The sequence below is a fragment of the Condylostylus longicornis genome, unplaced genomic scaffold (assembly GCF_029603195.1).
Source record: "Condylostylus longicornis isolate FDR11 unplaced genomic scaffold, ASM2960319v2 ptg000037l, whole genome shotgun sequence".
NCBI lineage: Eukaryota > Metazoa > Arthropoda > Insecta > Diptera > Dolichopodidae > Condylostylus > Condylostylus longicornis.
The window spans coordinates 90,431-112,963 of record NW_026578006.1 but is presented as its reverse complement, the minus strand read 5'-3'; the positions used below and the strand labels follow the sequence as shown (position 1 = coordinate 112,963).

The window sequence follows — 22,533 nt, the reverse complement described above, 5'->3', positions numbered from 1 at the left end:
TTTCATACTTTTTTTTCCATATTTATTTGAAATATATTTTGACCTTTTTTTGACAGATGATGAACTTCTTTAATAATCACGACTCATGGTCACTGAATATTATACGATGATCATTGTTCTTATGCTATATATTGTATTATATAAGTATACACACATACAAACACAATATTGTATAATTATTATAAAATATACTCTATGATCAAATCAAATGATTATTTAAATATACGTGATTCAACACATTTTCCTTTGTGAATGAAATTGTGAATGGATTTTTAAATTTAGTGAAAAAAAAAACAAAACAAAAAACAAAATGAAAATATTTAATATTATTTACAATTCTTTTTTAACCTTCTCCTACATTTCTTTCAAATATAATTTAAAAATTTTGTAAATTTAACAATAGATTTAGAATGAATTCAAAATTCAATTATCTTTATTATTTTTTTTACTTATAGTCTATACGGTACACCGGACGGACGTGCAATGTGCCGTTCCGTACCTGATTTAACAAAAGATCAATTAGATCTTTGTTATAAAGCTAGTGATGTTACATTAGCTGCATTAGAAGGACTTGAATTAGCGATACGTGAATGTCAAATTCAATTTCAATGGCATCGATGGAATTGCTCTTCATTAAGTACAAAAAGTCGAAATCCTCATTCCTCAAATTTATTAAAAAAAGGTATGTATTAAAAATGTTATATTTTAATTTTTTGCATTTAATTTTCATTTAAAAAATAAGAAAGTTTTTGTTCTGTTAGGACAAAATGTTTGCTCTTATACTCCACACCTACTCTTTGACTTGGTGTAATTAATTAGGGATAGAAGTATTATGTCTCAGTATCTGTTATAGATACTAAGCCTAACTCAACCATGTAGAACTCGAATCTTAGTTCGAGTATACATATATACGGCATGCGACTGGACACCCGTTAATACGCTTGGAATCATCAACCTCAATGACCGTCATTGAGTTAATTAGCCATGATCGATCTGATATATATGTATATAAGATTCTTGATTTCTCTGGTCCCGGAAAAATGTATTGATGTTTTCAGTGCCATCCGTCCATCAATCCCCTTCATAAAATTAACACAATTTTGCTATTAAACGCGGACTTATTAACCTGTTTGAAACATGGGAGGGCGTGATCATGTGAGGATACATTCCATATTCCATTCTTCCAACGAAAGAAATTAAGCTAACACTACATTAGATTTTTTTACTGGAGATTGTTCATTGAAATAACTAGCGCAAAACTGGATAAATCTGATTTGGCCCTGTATGGATTCCTAAAAGTAGTGACGAAACTTTTATACATTAACTGTTTCTGCCCGAAACATATTATATATTGTTAAAACAGGAAGAGAAGTTTCTCTCTCTTCAGTGTCTATTTGCAAAATTCAAATGCTTTAAACTTAACTATATAATTAAGTTTTCACACACTTTAGTTTTCAATTACAATTTTTCACTTTCTGCGATTCATTTGCGATCGGTTTAATATACTTTCCTCTTATAAAGATTTTAATTTTTAAATTTGACGACATAATCACTTCTTTAATTATAGTAATCTCGAAATCATTACCACTTGGCGATATTTACTTTTAATATTTTCATTTATAATATTCTCCTTTCTAGTCTTTTTTTACATAGCTTATGCAAAAATTTTATTCTTTTTTCTAATTTCGAATAAGAACTTGTTATATAAATTTAAATTTTTTTTTTGTTCATATTCTTAACCAGTTCATAATATAAATTAACTCTGATATTGTTATAACACATTGACTTCCTACATGTTTAATTTTTACTTAAAGTCTTTATGTAATTTGACGCTTTACAATAACTTTATTTGTTGTATTTTGATACGATTAAATACTTGATTACTATTATCATCCCAATTAATCTCTTTATCCTCCCCCCCCAATCCCTACTCCAAATGTTTTACACAGTTTAAGTAACAAAAAAACTTAAGGAAAAAAAAAAGTATTTTTAAAATGTTCTACAAGTAATTTTTGTAATAACAAAGCAAAAATAAAGAGTCTAAATAAAATTATATTTTAACATTTAATGTCAGATGGTGATTTTCCATTAATCTGCTTCCACATATACATATATATGCATACATACATGTAAAATAGTCTTATGGCAAAAATGTAAAATGTGGTTTGTAAAACTTAAGAACATGTTAGGAAGTTGTTACTGATAGATTGTCTCTAATAATCCTTTTTAAAGTCGACTTAATTTGATATGACTTCTAGCAAAAAAATTAAATTCTTTTATTTTTATTACATTTTTTTCTGATTTATTTCGTTTATTTTCAACTTTTGTTGAAACTCTTAATGTTGGTCACTATGATGATCTCTTATATCACAATATTTATTGAGGCAAGCAGGTCTAGTTTATTTTTATTTTATATATTTCTGATTTTCTTATATTAATTTGCTTGTTTTTTTTTTTTTTTTAATTTTCTACTTGTCTTACATTTTACCTTCAAGTTTTCCAATTATTTGTATACCTATAGTTATTTAAGTCTATTATAGCGCATGTGCTTTTATATCATCGATGCGTTACAAATAATTCTTTCTTCTAGGTTATTTAATCTATGTTTAAAGTAAGGTGTATAGGGTTTTAAATTTAAATCTTTGAGCAATTTTATAAGTTGTCTATATATATATATGTATATATAATTACCTTTCAACTTAACATAAACAAAGAGTATATTAGTTTCAATTATATGTTTGTATATAAATTATAAAATGCACTGTTGACTCATTGATACAAGCGTTTAAATGAATTCGCAATGAGAATTTAAGTTTAAATTCATTTATATGTACATACATACATACATTTTGTTTGAAAATATATATATATATGTACGTATGTACAAAGGCGGTAATAAGCACTATTTTTTTTTTTAATTTTTTGCAGTTAAATTATTTTCTTCATTAATAAAAAATTAAATATTATTTCTTTGTTTATTGTATAGGTTGACAAACTTTAAAGAAAATATAATTGAAAAGTTGCAATTTTATTAATGAAAATGTATATGTGTTAAAATATTAAATTAATAATCCAACAAAGAAAATTTTCGAAAATTTGCATGTACTTTGTTTAGACAAGTTTTATTAGCATTCGTGTATAAGTGCTAAGTGACATCAAGGAAATTTTCAATTTCAACGTTGCTATCGTTGATTTTCACTAAATTTTGTCTGTAGTAGAAAATATGTGTGCTGCTATATAACATTTTATTAAACATGTTAATATATTAACGTATACATAGCTAAGCAAGCAAATCTCAAAATTGAACAATACAAAAATTCTTAATTTTACTTTAACGAATTTGGTTAAAACTTTTAAATCTGACGAAATAAAATTTTTGATCTAAGTACATAATTTTCGGAGAAAAAGTACACGGACATTTTCTTTTAAAAAATTGGCCAAATTTTCACATAGGTCCCTACAAGAATCATTAAAAATTTAATTTAATTTTCTCATCAACATTTCAAATATTCGAATTTTTTTTTTGTAACCAAATTATAATAAATTGTTTGAAATTTTTTTTTTGTTGTATGAGAACGAACAATAAAATAATTGTATATTAAGAAAAACAATTGAAAATACCTACATAAACATAACAAAAGGTAAAAACGCGGAAAAAATAAAATAAAAAAATTTATTCTCAGAAAATTATTTTCAAACTTAAAACTGAAATGCATTTTATATGCAAAACGAATTCGATTGTAAATGTTAATTCAAATGATCTCTTATTGATATATCTGTAGCATATAATCAATTACAATTTTCTTAGAATGGCCATCTATATGTGAGATCTGTAATTTTTGAATTGTTTTGCATCACCCATAACTATAAATAAAATAATGTTTTTTTGTTTTTGCATTTTATTTCATTTGTTTACCTTTTTTTTATTCATTTGAAAATTCTAACACTAATTGGTCAATGCTGACAAGCGGCTGTCAATTATTATCTATATAAGCCAATCAACATTTTATTTAATGACTTCTTCTCACAGTATTTATGTGCATCTATAGTAAATATACGAATTTATTACGAATAGGTACTCTTTATTTTAATATTTTAACAAATTAAATTAATGATAAAAAATTGATAGATAAATTATAATTGCAATTTCTATTATTTTGTCTATTCTCTATCACAATAGTATAATTTAAATTCAGGAAATCCAATTTGAATTGATGATTATTAAATTAAATTATGAAGAGTTTTTGAATTATTATTCTTGAAGAAATTGCTAGATTTCAACAATATTCATGATAGGATAGAGTGAGTGTTGTTGATTTATATTTATGCTGGTTAAAATAGCATCTATAATTCTATTAGATTTAAGGTTACTTTCAATTCCAAATAATTGACAAATTACTTTGAAGTTTAACTGTAGGCCCGAGGATAAATTTTAATATTAAAGACCTATGAGGTAATCCTGTAATCTATGTACTTAAAATCGTCTTTACAAATCTGGAAAATTATAATATTAAAAAAAATTTTACTTAAAAAATCCAAAGATTTAGGAAATTCTTAAAATTAATTAGAGAATTTTCACAATTAAAAAAGCGAAGGTACTCGTATATAAGTTTCCGGATCTTATTAATATTATCTTGAATTATATCTAATCTACCTATATCAGAGAATAGTCTACATAGACAACTACAAGAGATTTAAAGTGTCCGTCTAGAAAGCGGTAGCTCAATGGTTCGAATTTGATTCGTTTCTTTGATTACGTCATCTATTTGCTCTGCGGCTGTATGAACAAATTTTTAATAGTTATTGAAATACAATTAATATGATAGTTTATTTTAAAGTGCACTTTCGTCCCTCAGCGTCAATCAAAACTGTGATTATGATAGCTGTAAACCTTTTTAATTATATATAAATTTTAATCGGTATTTAATATATTTTTTTCAGAACTTCCAGTAGTGTTCAACTGGTTCACCTATTAATGATAGCCTATAGAAGAATTGAAAAAGAAGAAAAATTTTAGTAGGAATCAAATACTCGTAAGACCGATTTCTGTACGCAAATTTGTTTTAAAACTATTTTGTGAAAAAATATTGGAATTTTGTGGAAAAGTGCACCGTCTATTTTTCGCTCTCTTTCTATTACTCTCTCTATTAAGCTATTTTTTAAACAAAACTATAAATATGTACTCCGTATTCCGAACATACTGTTTACATAAATTTCCTGTAAAGACGAACAGACGTACATTTAATTGCTAAATCAGATTATAATTTTAATTAAAAAAAAATATTAACAGAAATTTATATTTTAAAACAATAATTTGCAAAACGAGTTCAATTTCTTATATGTGTGCACACAAAAATAAAACTTCAACCTGTTAATCTATAAATGGTTAAGCACAACTAGAAGATAATCTAAACATTTATATTTTATTTTTTCGAAAAAAAATCACTTTACATTATACCTAATGTATATGCATTTCCTATATTAATACCATATAATTTTTATTACTTTACTTATAAATAATTTCAGAGTAAATTTATTATTTAAATATGAATAGTTAATAAGAAGAAACAAAAATATTAAATGCACATATTATACAAGCATTTCGTTGTTCATTCTATATTTTATTAAGAACCATAAAAATTATATGGAATATCGAATAGTAATTTTATAGCTACTGATTTTGTTGATTGTATACTAGTCTCTTATCTCAAGCTTTATATGTAATTGTAATATTTAAGAACACAAAAAAAAAAAAAAACAAAAATCTCGAAGAAACATAAGAACAGTAGCAGCATCATTTCACAGTAACATCAATGACAGTTCATTGGTAGTTATAATTTTATATAGCTTGATTAAAATCATATATAACTCACATTTAAACAAAATGCATAAAATATGCACACAATTTATGTAATAACAAATATATATTATATGTAGCAATATGTGTATAGCATACATACATACATATAAAAATTGAATCGATATCTAGATTATTTATGCTATCAAAATAAAACCTCTTACTATATTTAGATTGTAATTTTTTTGTTTGTTGTTATTGTTGTTATTATTTTATTGATTGTATGCAGATTGGAGATGAAAAATAAAAACAAAAATAATAACAATGACAATAAGAAAACAGAAAAAAAAAATTGAAGCATAAACAGTTCGACAATATAACTATAAAGTTTGTGGAGACTTGTGACAGGTTTTCATGGTCTGTTGTTTATTAATTACATGTGTCAATTTGACTTACCATTGATTGAACGGCGCCGTGTGTGGTTTTTAATATTTGTTTTTATGTTTTTCTCATTGTTGTTGTTGTTGTTGTTTGTTTTTCCTTTTCTTTTGTATTTTAATTGTTTTTATTTTATTTGAAATTTATTTTTTTTTTTTTCAATTTTCTGTTTTGATTTTATCGCCATCTATGCTAATGTTGCATTTAAATTTTTTTTTTTACAGAAATTTCAAAAAACAAAAAAAAAATTCTGAAGGATTTGACATAAATTTGGCGTTGACATTTCTTAAATTTTTTTTTTTTCGTTTTTAATTTTTTATATTTTTCTTTAATTTATTTTGAAAAAAATGGAAAACTTATTGTTTAAATTGTCAATTTTCATTTATAAAATTATTGAAATTACTATAACGTCTATTTATTATTTACTTGTTTTTTTCTTATTCTATTTTAGTTAGCATTGTGTAAACTTTAAAATAGAATCAAGATCAATGACTATTTTTAAATTGTACTTGTATTTTAATAGATTGTAGAGTTGGGCTTTATACAAGTGAGTTTCGAATATCTTAGACAATTGTTTTATGAAAATAAATAAATGTGTTCGACAAGTTACTTTAATAAAATTATAAATAAAGTTTTGCGTTTCATTCAAAAAAATATTTTGTACAACTCCGAGGTTTTTAGAGTTATTGCCGCTGTAAATAAAATTTTGTTATATAAACTATGTGTAAATAGTAATCTTTAAATTTCAATATAATCTTAGAATTTGACATTAATTTAAAATGCGCATTATGAAGCCATTATGCGGAATAGACGCGCAAAAACTCCTGACACCTAATTAGACATTAAGACAAAAAATTTTCAAAAAATTTTTTAATTTAGGTGAAGTCTTAAGAGAAACTTTCATAACAATTGCAATTTCTTTATACATAGGTAAGGTCGTCTAAGTACTTAGATTTAAAATTTAAAATTTAAAAACTCACTTCTGTTTTAACCATACAACTGCGCGTATTTCAATTCTATCGATATACAATACGTATATCGATTGTTATTATACGTATAACAATTAAAACCATTTTGTAGTTAATGTTCATTATTTTTGTAAATTTTTAAGAACATGAAAGTATGATTGTGCTTCTTTAATTATTTCAAGAATTTTCCGATATAATGACTCCACCCATTTGATAATAAAGTTATTTTCTTTTTCAATTTAAACACTCCCACATATTCATTTTCTTATTCTTTTATATAAAATCACTTAATGAAAACGTATATCTTTATTCATATGTACTTCCAATCAATCGTTCATCTCAATCGTTCCAATTATAATAAGGCTCACGAAAGCAATTCTATTTCTGAAAACAGGTCTAATGTTTTCTTAGCAGTAAAAGGAATTTGCAGTTTCCCAAAAGCAATGAAGCAGGCCGTGACTTTATACCTTAATATTTAGTGTTTTATGTTATAGCCCTACAAATATGGAAGATTTTTAAAAATTGAGAGAACAGCACAATTGAAGGACTGAGATATTGAGATGTATAATGAGTATTATTTCCTATTATAATGGCATCAAAAAGTTTATATACGAATTTCTCGTGTACCAATTACGTGTGGAGAATTTTTCCGGTAATCGACGTAGCAAGTTACATACGACTTCAAGACGTCGTATGTGCTCCTGTCACAGTTTCATATGAACTCATAGCTGATTTGCTGGCGCTCTACATGAAGCACTAGTTTTTGAATCAATTTTGTAATTTTTGTGTAATCAAACAATATAAGTAATTAAATCATTTTGTAAAATTTTAAACTAATTTTTAAATTATTCTAAACCAATCAAGTTCATCCCACATATAAACAAAAAAAAAAAAATTACACAATCGTACAAATTTTGAAAAACCTTAAGTTTTTATTTAAATACAATTGTCCTTTCCGTCACTCAAATAAAATCAATTCATCACAATTCGTCATTCAATTTTTTTTTGTTTTTTCTCAATCACACATTTATTATTATACATACATTTTTTTTTTATTTACATCTCATATTATTAAGATATTAAATTGATTGAGAAATGCAAAAAAAATCAAAAAAAATCAATGCTAAACAGAAATATGTTGCAAAAGTGCATAAAATGTCAATATAAACTTGTCAAATGAATATCTCATCACTGTTTCATCAAATTGATGTATCACTCATTGAGCGATCTACTCACTCACTAAACAAATAAGCGAATACTAAATTTACCAAAAAGTAAAAACACAAACAACAATAAATAAAAATTTATATAACAAATCAAAAGGAATCAAAAGATAAAAGAGTGATTGCAAATGATGTTGATTTGATATGCATGCACACTCACCTCTTCTTACTGTCAATAAACAACAAAATAAAATAAAATATAATATTCACAATAATCAGAAAAAAAAAATATTCTATCCGAAAAAATAAAAATCAAAAACCGAACAAAACAAAATATTTTATGCAACAATATTGATGGAATGATTGATTATAAACTTCTTGTTGACAAGTTTTACTCTTTCATTTTATTGATTACTTATGTTATTGAATTATTTTTATCAATTTCCCGTGCCTTATACATAAAAATAACCTTGCCATTCTTAGATTTTAAATTGCCATTTCTGTAATAAAATTTTCTGTCTTACAAGAAGTTAATTTTGTATAGATTGTAAATGGTATATAAATGAAATGAAATATAACAAGAATATACTTACATGCAATTTTTGAATTCATCCTATGGCAATGAGATTTTGGAACATAATAAATAAGTTCTTTTATACTTGTTTCGTTCACGAATATAACAATTTGCAAATATAAAATTTTTGTATTTCAATGCCATGTTTTAAAATTCTCTATGTTTCAATATACACCTGTAAGTATATATGTATGTATTTATTAGAATTTTCAATTACAAAATGTTGCAGAAAAATAAAATATTTTTTATTCTTCACAAAATTAACTGCCAATCAAAAATTGTTTACTTATTTTATTTAAGTTATTTTATTCGGTTAGTTATTTTTTTATTAGTATTGTTAAAAAACAAAATGCAAAAGCATATTATACAAACTTTTATATATGTAATAAATTCTTGAATCATTTAAATCCATCAATTCAACCTTTTCAACATGTTCAATTCAATTCTATAACAAAAAAAAAAATATCTTAAAAAAATGATTTTCATTTATTTTTGCTCTTGCTCTTTTAAATTTTTTACTTTTCTGTCTTTATCTTCTTATTCTTATCATCATCTTATTTTAAAAACACTCTTTTATACAATCCTATTTCTTTATCTTTATATTCTTAATCAATATTATATGATCATCAATATATGATCATCGCCCAAATCATCAATATCATCCAATACTAACATCATTGTGTTCAATCAATTTTAGGAAAATCAATTGAGATGAAGCAAATAAAATGCAAATAATTGCATACTGTAGATTGTAGAAGCATAGTAAATATCAAGATGCAAACATCACCATACATCAATTTTTGGAGCAAAAAAAAAAGGAAACAAGTAAAAACGTTTCAGTCGGTATAAACCCATTGAATTATACCCTGCACCTTTCGTTGTTGTATAGCAATTACTCAAACCTGTGAAATCATTCTATAGAAACTTCACGGACATGTCTGACCTATACATCCGACTGCTAAGTTTCATGAATCTGACTTTATTTTTCCAAATATTTAAAATAAGCTTTTAGAGTTGTATGGCAAGTACCCGAACCTGTCAAGCAATTCCATCAAAACTTCAGAAATATGTCTGACCTATAATTGGACACACGACTGCCAAAGCTCATGAATCTGACTTTATTATTTTTCCAAATATTTAAAATAAGCTTTTGGAGTTGTATGGCAAGTACCAACCTGTCAAGCAATTCCATCAAAACTTCAGAAATATGTCTGACCTATAATTGGACACACGGCTGCCAAAGCTCATGAATCTGACTTTATTATTTTTCCAAATATTTAAAATAAGCTTTTAGACTTGTATGGGAGCTACTCGAACCTGTCAAGCAATGCCACTAAAACCTCAGAAATATATCTGGCCTATAACTCGACACACAACTGTCAAGTTTCATGTATCTGACTATATTATTTTTCCAAATATTTAAAATTAGCTTCTGGAGTTGTATGGCAGGTACCCGAACCTGTCAAGCAATTCCTCTAAAACTTCAGAAATATATTTGACCTATAATTGGACACATGACTGCCAAGTTTCATGAATCTGACTTTATTATTTTTCCGAATATAAAAAATTTGCTGTTGGAGTTGTATGGCAGCTACCCGAACCGGTGCAGCTATCCCATTATAATTTTTAGAGCATGTGTAGAATATAATTGGACACATGTATACAGAATTTTATATTAATAGCTTTATTAGTTTTTGAAATATTTAAAATAAACTCTTTGAGTTGTATGGCAGCTACCCGAACCCGTTGTCCGAATTAGTCCAATAACAATAGGGCTCGTCCTTGGCACAAAAGAAAAAACTTGTGAAAGTTTGGTGTCGATTGCATTATTCGTTTTTGAGTTATCGTGCGATCGGACGGACGGACGGACGGACGGACGGACGGACGGACAGACGGACATGTCTAAATCGACGCAGAATTTTACGCTGAGCAAGAATATATATATATGTCCATACCGCAGATGACTCCTTCAAGTAGTTACAAACTCCATACCAAAGTTAATATACCCTTCACGAAGTGCAGGGTATAAAAAGAGCTACGAAACTTCATCTCAATTCTCAAGTCTTTTATTTTTTACATTGTATTTTAATTTTGTTCAGCTACCCGAACCCGTTGTCCGAATTAGTCCAATAACAATAGGGCTCGTCCTTGGCACAAAAGAAAAAACTTGTGAAAGTTTGGTGTCGATTGCATTATTCGTTTTTGAGTTATCGTGCGATCGGACGGACGGACGGACGGACGGACGGACGGACAGACGGACATGTCTAAATCGACGCAGAATTTTACGCTGAGCAAGAATATATATATATGTCCATACCGCAGATGACTCCTTCAAGTAGTTACAAACTCCATACCAAAGTTAATATACCCTTCACGAAGTGCAGGGTATAAAAAGAGCTACGAAACTTCATCTCAATTCTCAAGTCTTTTATTTTTTACATTGTATTTTAATTTTGTTTCATTTATTTACGTTTATCTTTTTAAATTTAGCGATTCATTCAAATATTTTTGCTATTGCATATAAATCTTTGCTCCCAATACACGCAAGAAAACACAAACAAAAAAAAATTTTTTTGTAGGGTAATGTCATTCGAGCAACATTTTAAAAAATTGATTGCTATACACTTGAAATACATACATAACATTCAGCTCATTTTGAATAATATTAGACTTTTGTCAAAAAGCTTCCGTTTAAAAGCTTATACTTCTATTTTTTTGTATAAATTTTAATTTTAAAAATTAAATAATTTTAATTTTATTAAAAATTTTATAAATGAATTGAAAGTCAAAATCACAAATTGAAAAATAATAACACTTGCACAATGAAACTTGTCAAATTTACCACGCTTTGAAGTTAATGATAAAGCTGATGGCCATTTATATTTGTTGACGAGAATCCTATATTAAACGATTATATTTTTATAAAAAAATTCATATGAATAATTTGTATTCTGACCATATTGAGCAACTTTGAGCCATTGTTGCATTGAGCACCTTAATAGAATTTTTTATGTTAAGTTGCATATTTTTAGGGGAGTTTGATTTTCTTTTGAAGAGGAATAATTTCAAATACAAAAAGAAAAGCAACTCAACTTCATGACGTTCAATGTTGCGATTTTCAAATAAACACTACTTTTTTGACCCTCTCAAACTCAAAAAAAAAAATTCTTTATAAGAAATTGAAAAAAATTTTTATTTTCAAAACTTTGCTTCAAATTTCTTTATTAATAACTAAAATTCTTTCTGAAACCACCAAACCAAAATTACATTTTTTTTTTTTAATTTTCAACAGCAATGTACAAGTTGTTGGTAAGTCTCAACAGCAGGCTGAAACTTACCAACAAGAACAACAACAATAATATTAAAGAAAATTTTAATTTTTTTTTTTTTGTTAGCTTTTTCTCATTTTGGTTTTTGATGGTTCTCTCTCCGAAAGTTGCTATAGAGTAAAATGTCGAAAACAAATGAAATAATGTTAATGTAAAATATAAAAATCAAAGTAAATTTAAGAGACGTAACAACATTTTAACTTTTAAAATTCTGGAAAATTTTAAAAATCCTTTTTTTTTTGTTTTTTTTTTTTTTATTGTAAACTAGAATTGATATTAAAATTTCAATTTCGATTTTAAAATGAACAAAAAATAAAAAGTAAAGAATAAATAAAATGACAATGGATGACATCGCTCTGATCATTTCTGAATGCAACAAAATGATGCAATGGCACAATAAAAAAAAGAAAAATAAGAAAAAAAAATTTTCTTATCAACCAAACAAAGTAGAAGTACAAAGTAGAAAGAATAACATTCAATATACATATAAGAGTATATTGATAATGATATTGATTAAAATGATGATGATGATTACAAGTATAACTGATGAAAACTGATATTAATAGTAATGATCAATCCGATGTAAATGACAATAATGATGATCAAAATAAAAGGGCACATTCTTTTCTTGAGTATAAGCTAAAAAAAAAAAAAAATTCCTCTTACCCTTTAATCTGGATTTTTGAATTGATTGGAAGTATTTTGTTTTTTTTTTTGTTTTTCCTTAATAATAAAATAAAAGATTGGAAGTTCTCCTTGAAAAGATTTCACATATTTTTCTCTCTTTTCGGTTTCTCCCTTGAATTTTTTGTCTTTTTTTTTTTGTTTCATTTTATTTATGTGTTGTTTCTTGTAATATTTTTTATTGTTGATGTTGTTGTTGTTTTGATGTTTTTCTCTTGTTTTTGAAATGGAATGCCACGATATGTCAAGTTAATGTCAATACGTTTTGGTAGACCTAATAACGAGTGTCCTTTTAAAAAAAAAACACACACATTTTTTTTTGTTGTTTTTTATTTTCTTTTTTTGTGCCGCTATAAATTTTTTTTTCATATATGATTATTTGTTTTTTTTTTTGTTTTTGTACTTTTATAATTACGGGGGATGAAATTTGTTTCATATACATGAACTCACTTGTTCATAGTTGTTTAACGTAAATTTTTCGAAAATAGTTGAAAGCATTTTTTCATATAGTTCATTGGGAACAGCATCATTTAATTTTATTTTTTTGGAAAATGGCAATTAAGAAGCAACTTTTATAAACAACAACAAGTGCAAATATCGGACACAATATTTAATAAACCGTTTTGATGAAATGCTTTTTCAAAATTGCAATACCTATATCATTCCGTTCTTCGGGGCAAAATATTTGATGAAGTCTCAAAAATTTTCTTTTTCTTATTATTTTGTAATTCGTAATGCGGAACGAGACAACTTCTACATCCTTTGTTAGCAAAATAAAAATTTTCAAAATTAAAACTATAATACGTTATGAATAATAGTAACCATAGTTTACGGTATCGTTAATCATAACCATAGTTTTACGGTATTGTAATAAAATCTTATATGTGTAAGTGCTTTTTAAAATCGTATAAAATCATGCGAAATCTCTCATAAATTTTTATTTTAATATTATTTGTTGAATAAATTTTTTTTGAAAACCACCTTAAAGTGATAAAATCACTCTGGTGCCGTTGAAATTTCAATGAACTTCTGTATATGAGAACACTTCCTCCAAAGATATTGTCAACCATTTATATTACAAAATGCCTTTCTATTAAAATTTTAATTTCTATTAAAAATCTAAATACGGTAAAAACATAACCATACACATTGACTCAAAATTATTTGTTATATTTAAAAGAATATATAGAAAACAAAAAATTCAGGAATATTATAGAAAAAAATCAAGTCAAAAATTTTGCAAAAACAAAAACAAATAAGAAAAAAATTTAAAACCTATGAGAATGTCTTACCTGTCTGCCATTCATTTATATTAATTCAAAGACATGTCGTCGACAACTGTTTCAACAATTGAATGAATTTCACGAACCAATAATAATAATAACAACAGTAATAAATAAAATTAAATAAAATAAGAGAGAAAAAAACAAAATTTTGTTCAATCTTCTCAATTTATACATTTGTGTTTTGTTTTTTTTTTTTTTTTTTTTGCACTAAATTTGAAAGATTTATTCAAATATCGTCCTTACTCTGTCAAGATAACAATTTAAATTGAAATTGAATGAAGAGATTTGGTTACAATATAATTTATAATATGAATGCAAATAAATTATTGCAATGTCGGCTTTGTCCGATTTGATGATGCTTTAGGATTGTTTTCTACCTTTCAATTTTAAATTTTTTTTGGTCTTTTTCTTTGGTTAACATTATTTTTGCTTTTGTTTGTGTTTTCTTTTCATTTCATTTATTTATACTTTTGATAAGTTAAAATAGGAAAAAAAAAACAAAATAAGATGGTAGATGAGCTCATGGTGCACATTTTTCCTTGAAGATTCCTCATGAATAATGTGCTTCTGATGGAATTTTGTTAATCTTACGATTTTTTTTTTTTTTTGTTGGTTTAATGTGCTTCCTCTCTATACTTTATGCTTCATTTTATTATATGCAATATATTTTGTTTGTTATTTTTCGAATTTACAAAAAAAAATTTTCTTATTCGAAAATAAACTAAAAAAAAAAATACAGTACTTTTGAGCCCAAAACAAAATAACAAAAAATTTTCTTTATTCGACATGCACTTATATGTGATTCAAAAGTATAATTTATAAAATTCTATTCTTTTATAATCATGTAAAGAAACAACAGTATAAAAAGGAATTATATCGCTTCTTAAGGTATTAATATTGATTTAAAATTTTTATATACTAATATACTAAAAGGTACTACTGTAAGCTTGTCAATTTTATTTAGATATACGATGAAGATATGCATATGATGCAAAATCCAAAGTATAAAATCTCATCATCTGATTATTTTTTCTCTCAAAAGACATCACACTAGGTTTATATACGCAATATACAATATTATATAAATATATTGTATGCTATATAAACATATTTATAATACAAATAAAATTTTTTAATCTTTTGATCTGTGTTTTATATAATATGACCAACAAGTGATCTGTTCGTTTCAAAAAATTAAGTAGAAATTGGTAAAACGTGTATTATTGTTGATTTAAAATATTAAAATTAAAAATAAATTAAATAGAGAAGTTAATGGAGTCTTTGGAATAGTTTTAAACATAAAATAAAAAATAAAAAACAATTTTAGTTTATCCTGATAAAGAAAATTGCTTCAATGTATAATGTATTTTGTGAAAATGTGAATGTTTACCGAACGGGCATAAAGAGATACGAAAGGATTGGAGCTTGTATATCGTAAATTTTTCGGTATTCTAATATTCGTTTAAATAAAAAGTTGGGTCAAACCAATGGTTTGTATTGTAGCACTTTTCCCTTCAACAAATGAAAATTTTGCTTTTAAATACAGTCTATGTAGTCTATGTACCTATCACACTATTAAAATTATTTTCATTCATATACAAAACTATTTCTAAGATTGCATATATTTAGGATGAATGATTTATGCAGTCTTTGAAATAAAGCAAAAATTAATATAAAGTGGGGTTAACATAATTCTCGATTTTAAGGTTTAATTTTGTGAGTTAAGAAAAATAATTATATTTTTTAATTTCATGGAATTTACCGTTAACTTTTTGCGTTAATAGAAATTTGAAAAAGCTTGCGGTTTCGGAAATATAAGGTGTCAAAAATTCAAATTTTACAAATTTCAAGAGGTGATAACTTGAGAGGGGGTGGAGATGGAAAAAAATTTTCTTCTAGCGAAATGAACTATTTGATAATGTCTAAAAGCTCCTAAAATTTCAAGCTTCTACAGGCTGTAGTTTGGAAAAAAAACGACATCAAAAATTTGCAAAAAAAGGACTTTAGATAACGGTAAATTTGAACGGCCATTTTGTTTTTCTAAAGTTTAAATATAGTATGCCGCGCTAGGGGAAGCAAGCCACTGCTTTTCTGCGTTTGCAAAATTTCAAAAATGCTTATGGTTTCATTGCAACAAATAGTTAAAAAAGGCCATTTTTAGGGTTTTGGGGGGGTATAACTTCTAGAGGGGAGGAGATAGGTAAAAATTTTGTTCTACAGAAATAAGTTTCTAGTAAAGATCTATGTATATATAAAATTTCAGCTTTCTATCTTCAAGGGTGTAGAAGTTTTGTAAACAGACACACGGACAGACGGACGGACGGACGGACGGACGGACGGACGACAGAGTGAAACTAATAAGCACTTTTTTTCAAAAAATTTTTGGAAAAGTGCTAAAAAGTACATGCTAATAGAACGTATCTATCATAAATTCAAAATGATTATTCCAAAAATCCATTATGTTTCAAATATTTTCCGAATAATTATATTCATAGAAAATAACTGAGAAATTTCTTCCATTAATTGTGTATCCCCTTCGACATAATGTCGGTTAATAAAGTGAAATATTACGATAACAACAATGAAATAAACATTGCCATGAATCGACTTATTTGAATGAAGACATTCGTAATTAATTTGAATGAAGACTGATTTGATAATAATTTTTTTAATTCTTAATCTTGAGACAGCACTTTACCATGTTTTCCTTTATGGAATGTAAACACAAAAATGTGATAGAATAACAGTAACGGTTAAGTAAGTCCAGCTGTTTAGGGGGTTATAATCACTCAGGTGCGTTTTAAGTTGAATTAAAAGCTCCCATTATTGGTAGATTTGGCGATAATTCGAGTCCGATTATCTTTGTCTCTCATGAAATTAAAATTCAACATTATTATCATTAGAATTAATGGATAACTATGTAACAATAAAATATAAGAGAATTTTAAAATTCTTTATAGTGTCCACAAATTTCCAAAATATTTTCCTTTTAGATTCTTCTTAAACTTCGAAATTCTAAAATTCAATCAGCTTTCGTAAAATTTTTCTTATTTTTTGTTTTTCTTATCTTCATCATTTTAAGATTTTTCACGGATCATTTTATTCCTCTCGTTTTGTGAGCCAAAAATGAGAAAAAAAAAGCAAAAGTCGAAAAAAAAAAATGATTCGCGCGCGATTGTTTTACGCTCTTTTTTTACGTGAAACCATGTAAAAATTTAATATTGTTGATTACAAAAGACAATAATAATGAATAAAAGAATAAAAAAAAAAATAAAAACAAAAAGTGAATAAATTTCATGGAATATGTTTTTTTTTCAATTTCTTCGTTTAACATGTCATTTCACACAATGATGATAATAGTTGATGATAGGTTCTGGTCAAAATTATCGTTGAATTTGTGGTGGCTGAAGGTCGTCTGTTTTATGTTTAACAAAACAACATTGATGTGAATATAATAAAGCAAATAATTGACATTTTTCAATTTCAATTTCATTTTATAAATTTTAAGAAAAAAGTGCGTCTCTTATATACAAACAAATTAAATAAAATACAAATATAAATAAGTGTATAAGAAGTAATAAATATTTTAGTGATAGTCATGAACATCTATGGAATCTTCTTTTGCAGATTAATAGAATTTAATTTTATTCGAAAATTTATAAAAGTATTTTATACAGATGTGCGTATTTCAATTCAATTTATTTCTAAATTTAGTTAATTTTTTTTTTTTTAATAAAATAAAATTCCTTAATTTAAACTAACTATCAAGATTATGTCACAAAAGTAAACATGGGATACAAAATATCAAGAGAATTGCAATGTAATTACTTATAAAATTTTGAAACAGTAGATTGTACAACACACTAACAGATTTATAATACACTATCGCAATACGGTATAAATCTGTGGTCTCAATGTGAGGCATCCCTCTATAATAGTATCTTCTTAAAAACCACAAAAATTAATTTGAGTAACTCAGCGTAACACTATCGTAAATCTTTCCTCTCCTACTTGCAATTTGCATTACAAATTCAGGTAGGTGGAATGTTGGTAGATCGTAATTGCTATGAAAAGATCTTTCATCTTCCATCTTCCGATCGTTTTTCCTGTATTTTTATCTGTAAGTTCTCCACGAACAATGTGTTCATAGGTTTCGATTCCAAATATATTTAGTTTAGAATTTACTCCTAACTATAATTCCATCTCCCGCTATTTGTTGATTGAGTCCAGTTTATATAGACACAATATATTTAACTCCGCAGTTTATGCAATATTAACCTAAATTACTGTTTTGCTGTTATTTCAACCCGTCATCAAATTACTTTAAGATATCAAAATTCTAACTTCTTATTAATTCTGAAAAAATCTACATTGAACAAATTAAAATTTATTTATTAATTATTATAATTTTTTTCTTTATTAAAGGATATCGAGAAAGTGCATTTGCTTTTGCAATTTCAGCAGCTGGTGTTGCGCAAAGTGTAGCTAGAGCATGTAGTCAAGGACGTTTAGTATCGTGTGGATGTGATCCATCTGTAAATAGAAAAACATTAACGAAAAGTTTACGACAGAGTTTAGATAAAGAGAAAAAAGAATTTTTAGAATATTTAGAAACAAATCAGGTATTAACACCTGAAGAAGAGAAACGTTATGAAAGATCAAAAATTGCAAGTCGTTGGAAATGGGGTGGTTGTTCACATAATATGGATTTTGGTGTAGAATTCTCTAAATTATTTCTTGATTCACGTGAAAAGGCTGGTGATATTCAATCAAGAATAAATTTGCACAATAATAATGCTGGAAGAAAAGTAATAATCTCTTTAAATATTTGTTTTTCTAAAAATTAATTTTGAATTTAATTTTATTATTTATTTTATAGGCTGTATCAAATCATATGGAAATACGTTGTAAATGTCATGGAATGTCAGGTAGCTGTCAATTAAAAACATGTTGGAAATCTGCACCAGATTTTCATGTTATTGGCAGAGTATTAAAAACTCAATATCGTCGAGCCATATTAGTAGATCAATCAAATTTAGGAAATGGTGAACCATTAGTTGTACTAAGTAAACGTGGTAGAGGTGGTGGTAAATCATCAAATTCAGCAAATAATAATAATCGTCCACCTAGAAAAGCATTAGATAAAAATAGTGCGAGAGCATATCGTAAATTAGAGACAGCATTATTTTATTATCAGCGTTCACCAACATTTTGTGAAAAAGATTTAAGTGCTGATATTCAAGGTAATTATATAAAAAATATTTTAATGATATTCAAATAAAATATTAAACAATCATCAAACAATTATATGTGTTACATAACTGTCAAATACTTGTCAAATTAATTGTAAAAACAAAATTAATTTCAATTTATAATTTTAATTTTTAATATTTTTCAGGTACCGTTGGTAGAAAATGTAATCGTACCAGCACAAACAGCGATGGCTGTGCATCATTATGCTGTGGAAGAGGCTATAATTTGGTAAAAGAAAAACGTTCAGAACGTTGTCATTGTAAATTTCATTGGTGTTGTTATGTTGAATGTGAAGAATGTCAAGTCGAAGAATGGGTTAGTGTTTGTAATTAATCAATTTTTATTTAACAAAAAAGAAAAAATCTTTTATTAAAAATAAGAAAAAGAAATTTGTAATATAAAAAAAATTTGAATCGAATATTAAACAAAATATACAAAAATTACAGAATATTGCATAAGAGAATGAAACGAAAAAGAAAATCAATCAGTATTATAAAATAATTTAGATATGAAATTTTTTGCAAAACGAAAATTAATCGACAAATTATAATTTGAAAATAAAAAAAGAAAATACTTTTCTTGGCTTAAACTCAATTTAATTCTTAATTTTTTATTTTCTTATTCTTCCCCTATGTTTTTCTAATTGAGAACACAAAATACAAAACCAATACAGGGTAAAACAAAAAAAAAAAGACTTAAAATACTAAAATTTAATTAAAACAAAAAAATTAATAAAAAATTAAAAATTAATATTGAAGAGAACAAGCAAACAAATAAAAAATTTAAAAAATAAAAAAATTTTATAAAACAAAAAAAAAATAGTTAATTATAAATTTAGAATATTTTGTATTTATATTTGATATTAGATCATAAAACACATTGTATTGTATAATTAACAATTATTTATTTATTATATATCGTAAGTTGTAAATAATAAACGATAAAAAATATAAAAACAAAAAAAAAATTTAATTATTGTGATTCATAATAAATATTACATTAAAAATAGAAAAATTTCGTTTTAATTGACAAGCACGGCAACACTTTTTTCATTAAAAATTTTTGAAAAAAAAATGTGATCGATTTTAGAAATTCTAAATGACTTGAGCTCAAAAAAAATGAAGCTATATGATCACAAAAGCTACCTATATATTACCAACACAAGTTTTATACTTTTAGGTATCTACTGGAAAGGCTACACAAAATATTACAATTAGATTTATAAGAAACAAAAAATAAAACTCGAAAACGAAAAAAATACTACTGCACTACACAATACTTTGGCACGTGATTCACGATAATAAATGAAAAAACGTAATATCTAAAAACACTCATTTAACAGGATTATGAAGATGATGTCACGGTGACAATTAACTCACAAGAACAGAAAAAGCACAAATTACAATAAACTATGTATTATAAAGAGTATAGTCATAGTTAGATGAATAAACAAGGATTAAGATTAGATTTTAAAAATTTTACAAGCCCAAAAATAACCAATAATTTATATTATAAATAATTTTAATAATATCAATTTGAATAGCTTGAAAACAAGTTTAAATTTTTTAACCAGTTAAAAAATAGTTTAACTTTAACTTGTTTATTTTATATTTATAATGCTCCCCTTTAACATTCTCTAAAATTTTCAAAAGCAATCAAATTTCTCCCCTTTTCACTGTATATATACTACATAATACCGTAATTTTTATAAGTTTAGAATTTCATGGAAATTGTTCAATAACCCAAATGAGCATTATAAGGTTTAAAATTCAAAAAACCACAAAATTATATATATTCGCTTTTCGTTTTTAATCCCTGTAATCACCATAATAAACAAATTTTTTGTGGTATATTGAGTGACTTTTACATACCATTCTAACAATAGAAAATAAAAAAGAAAAGTATATTGTTCATTTACTATTTTATGCTATATAGAATTATTTACATTGTTTAATCCTTTTGACAAACAAGAACTAATTGCAAACAACATAATTCTACATTTTAAATGAAAAAAAAAAAGGGCGGAAAATAAATCACCAATAATCAGTCTAGGATATTATTTCTTTTTTGATTTTGTCAGGTTGATGTATTTAAAGAAGAATTAAAGTGATCGAATGAAATGTCATTCGATTCATCAAATTCTCTCATTTATTTCAACAACTCTCTTTATATTATGATAAGAGAGAAATTTTAGCAGTGGCCTACACTCTAAAACGAGTAAATAAAAAATTGAGTACAAATATAATAAATTTCTAATTTTTATTGTAAAGCTTCACCTACCATATCGAAGCTACAAATGGCCATTCTCTTAGAGAAGAAAGTATACTCTTAGTTTTTGGTTTTTACTCATGCTGGCTCATTATTCTAATACATACTGCTTCTTACTTTTCTTTCAAAATAACCAATTAAATTTGAGAGCTTCAATTCTTCAATATAAAATACTTCATGTAAAATTTTAAAAGAAACTTTTGAAACTCGAACTTATTATTTTATGCAAAGTGTAGGCCTACTTTACCTTCAATAACTTTAAAAATTCAAAAATATTGACATTAAAATTGAAAAAATAACAAAATAATGAAAGGTCATTTCCATTTTGTAGAACGATCAGAATCATATCCAATTTCAGAGTAAAAAATAAAATAAAATTAATGAAATATTGTAAGTTAAAGGGGATTTGTATGTATATGTACAAATATATATGGTATATAAGCAGTACAATAAAAATAATAATGACAGAAACACAATATAATCGATTCTAAATAAACAAAAAAAAAAACTATACAAATTATTCGATACAATTCATTATTTTTATGGTTTCTTTAAATTTTTCTTGGTGAAATTTCGAATATTATGTTCTAAATCATATTCGATTAAAAGGGACTTATTTCAGTTTATTTCTTATGTTACAATTGTCCAGTTCGGAAAAAACTTTATTATTTTTTTGTTTTTTTTTTGTTTGAATAAAACGAAATTATTTTAATTGTGCAAAATATTTATAATGTTTAACAATATTAAAAATGATTAAATTATTAATTTAATTT

The 22,533-nt window shown here is 25.5% G+C and overlaps 1 protein-coding gene across 1 annotated transcript in view; it reads left to right on the top strand.

Annotated features, from left to right (window-relative positions):
- The window catches only part of LOC129608881 (protein Wnt-10a), a 32,292-nt gene extending 12,278 nt beyond the window's left edge, over positions 1–20,014 (top strand). The window contains exons 2-5 of the mRNA XM_055520649.1: positions 456–682; positions 18,665–19,047; positions 19,119–19,482; positions 19,638–20,014. Coding sequence (XP_055376624.1) covers positions 456–682; positions 18,665–19,047; positions 19,119–19,482; positions 19,638–19,825 — 1,162 coding nt within the window. The 3' untranslated portion in view covers positions 19,826–20,014. The remainder of the gene's footprint in view (positions 1–455; positions 683–18,664; positions 19,048–19,118; positions 19,483–19,637) is intronic.
- Positions 20,015–22,533: the final 2,519 nt, after the last annotated feature.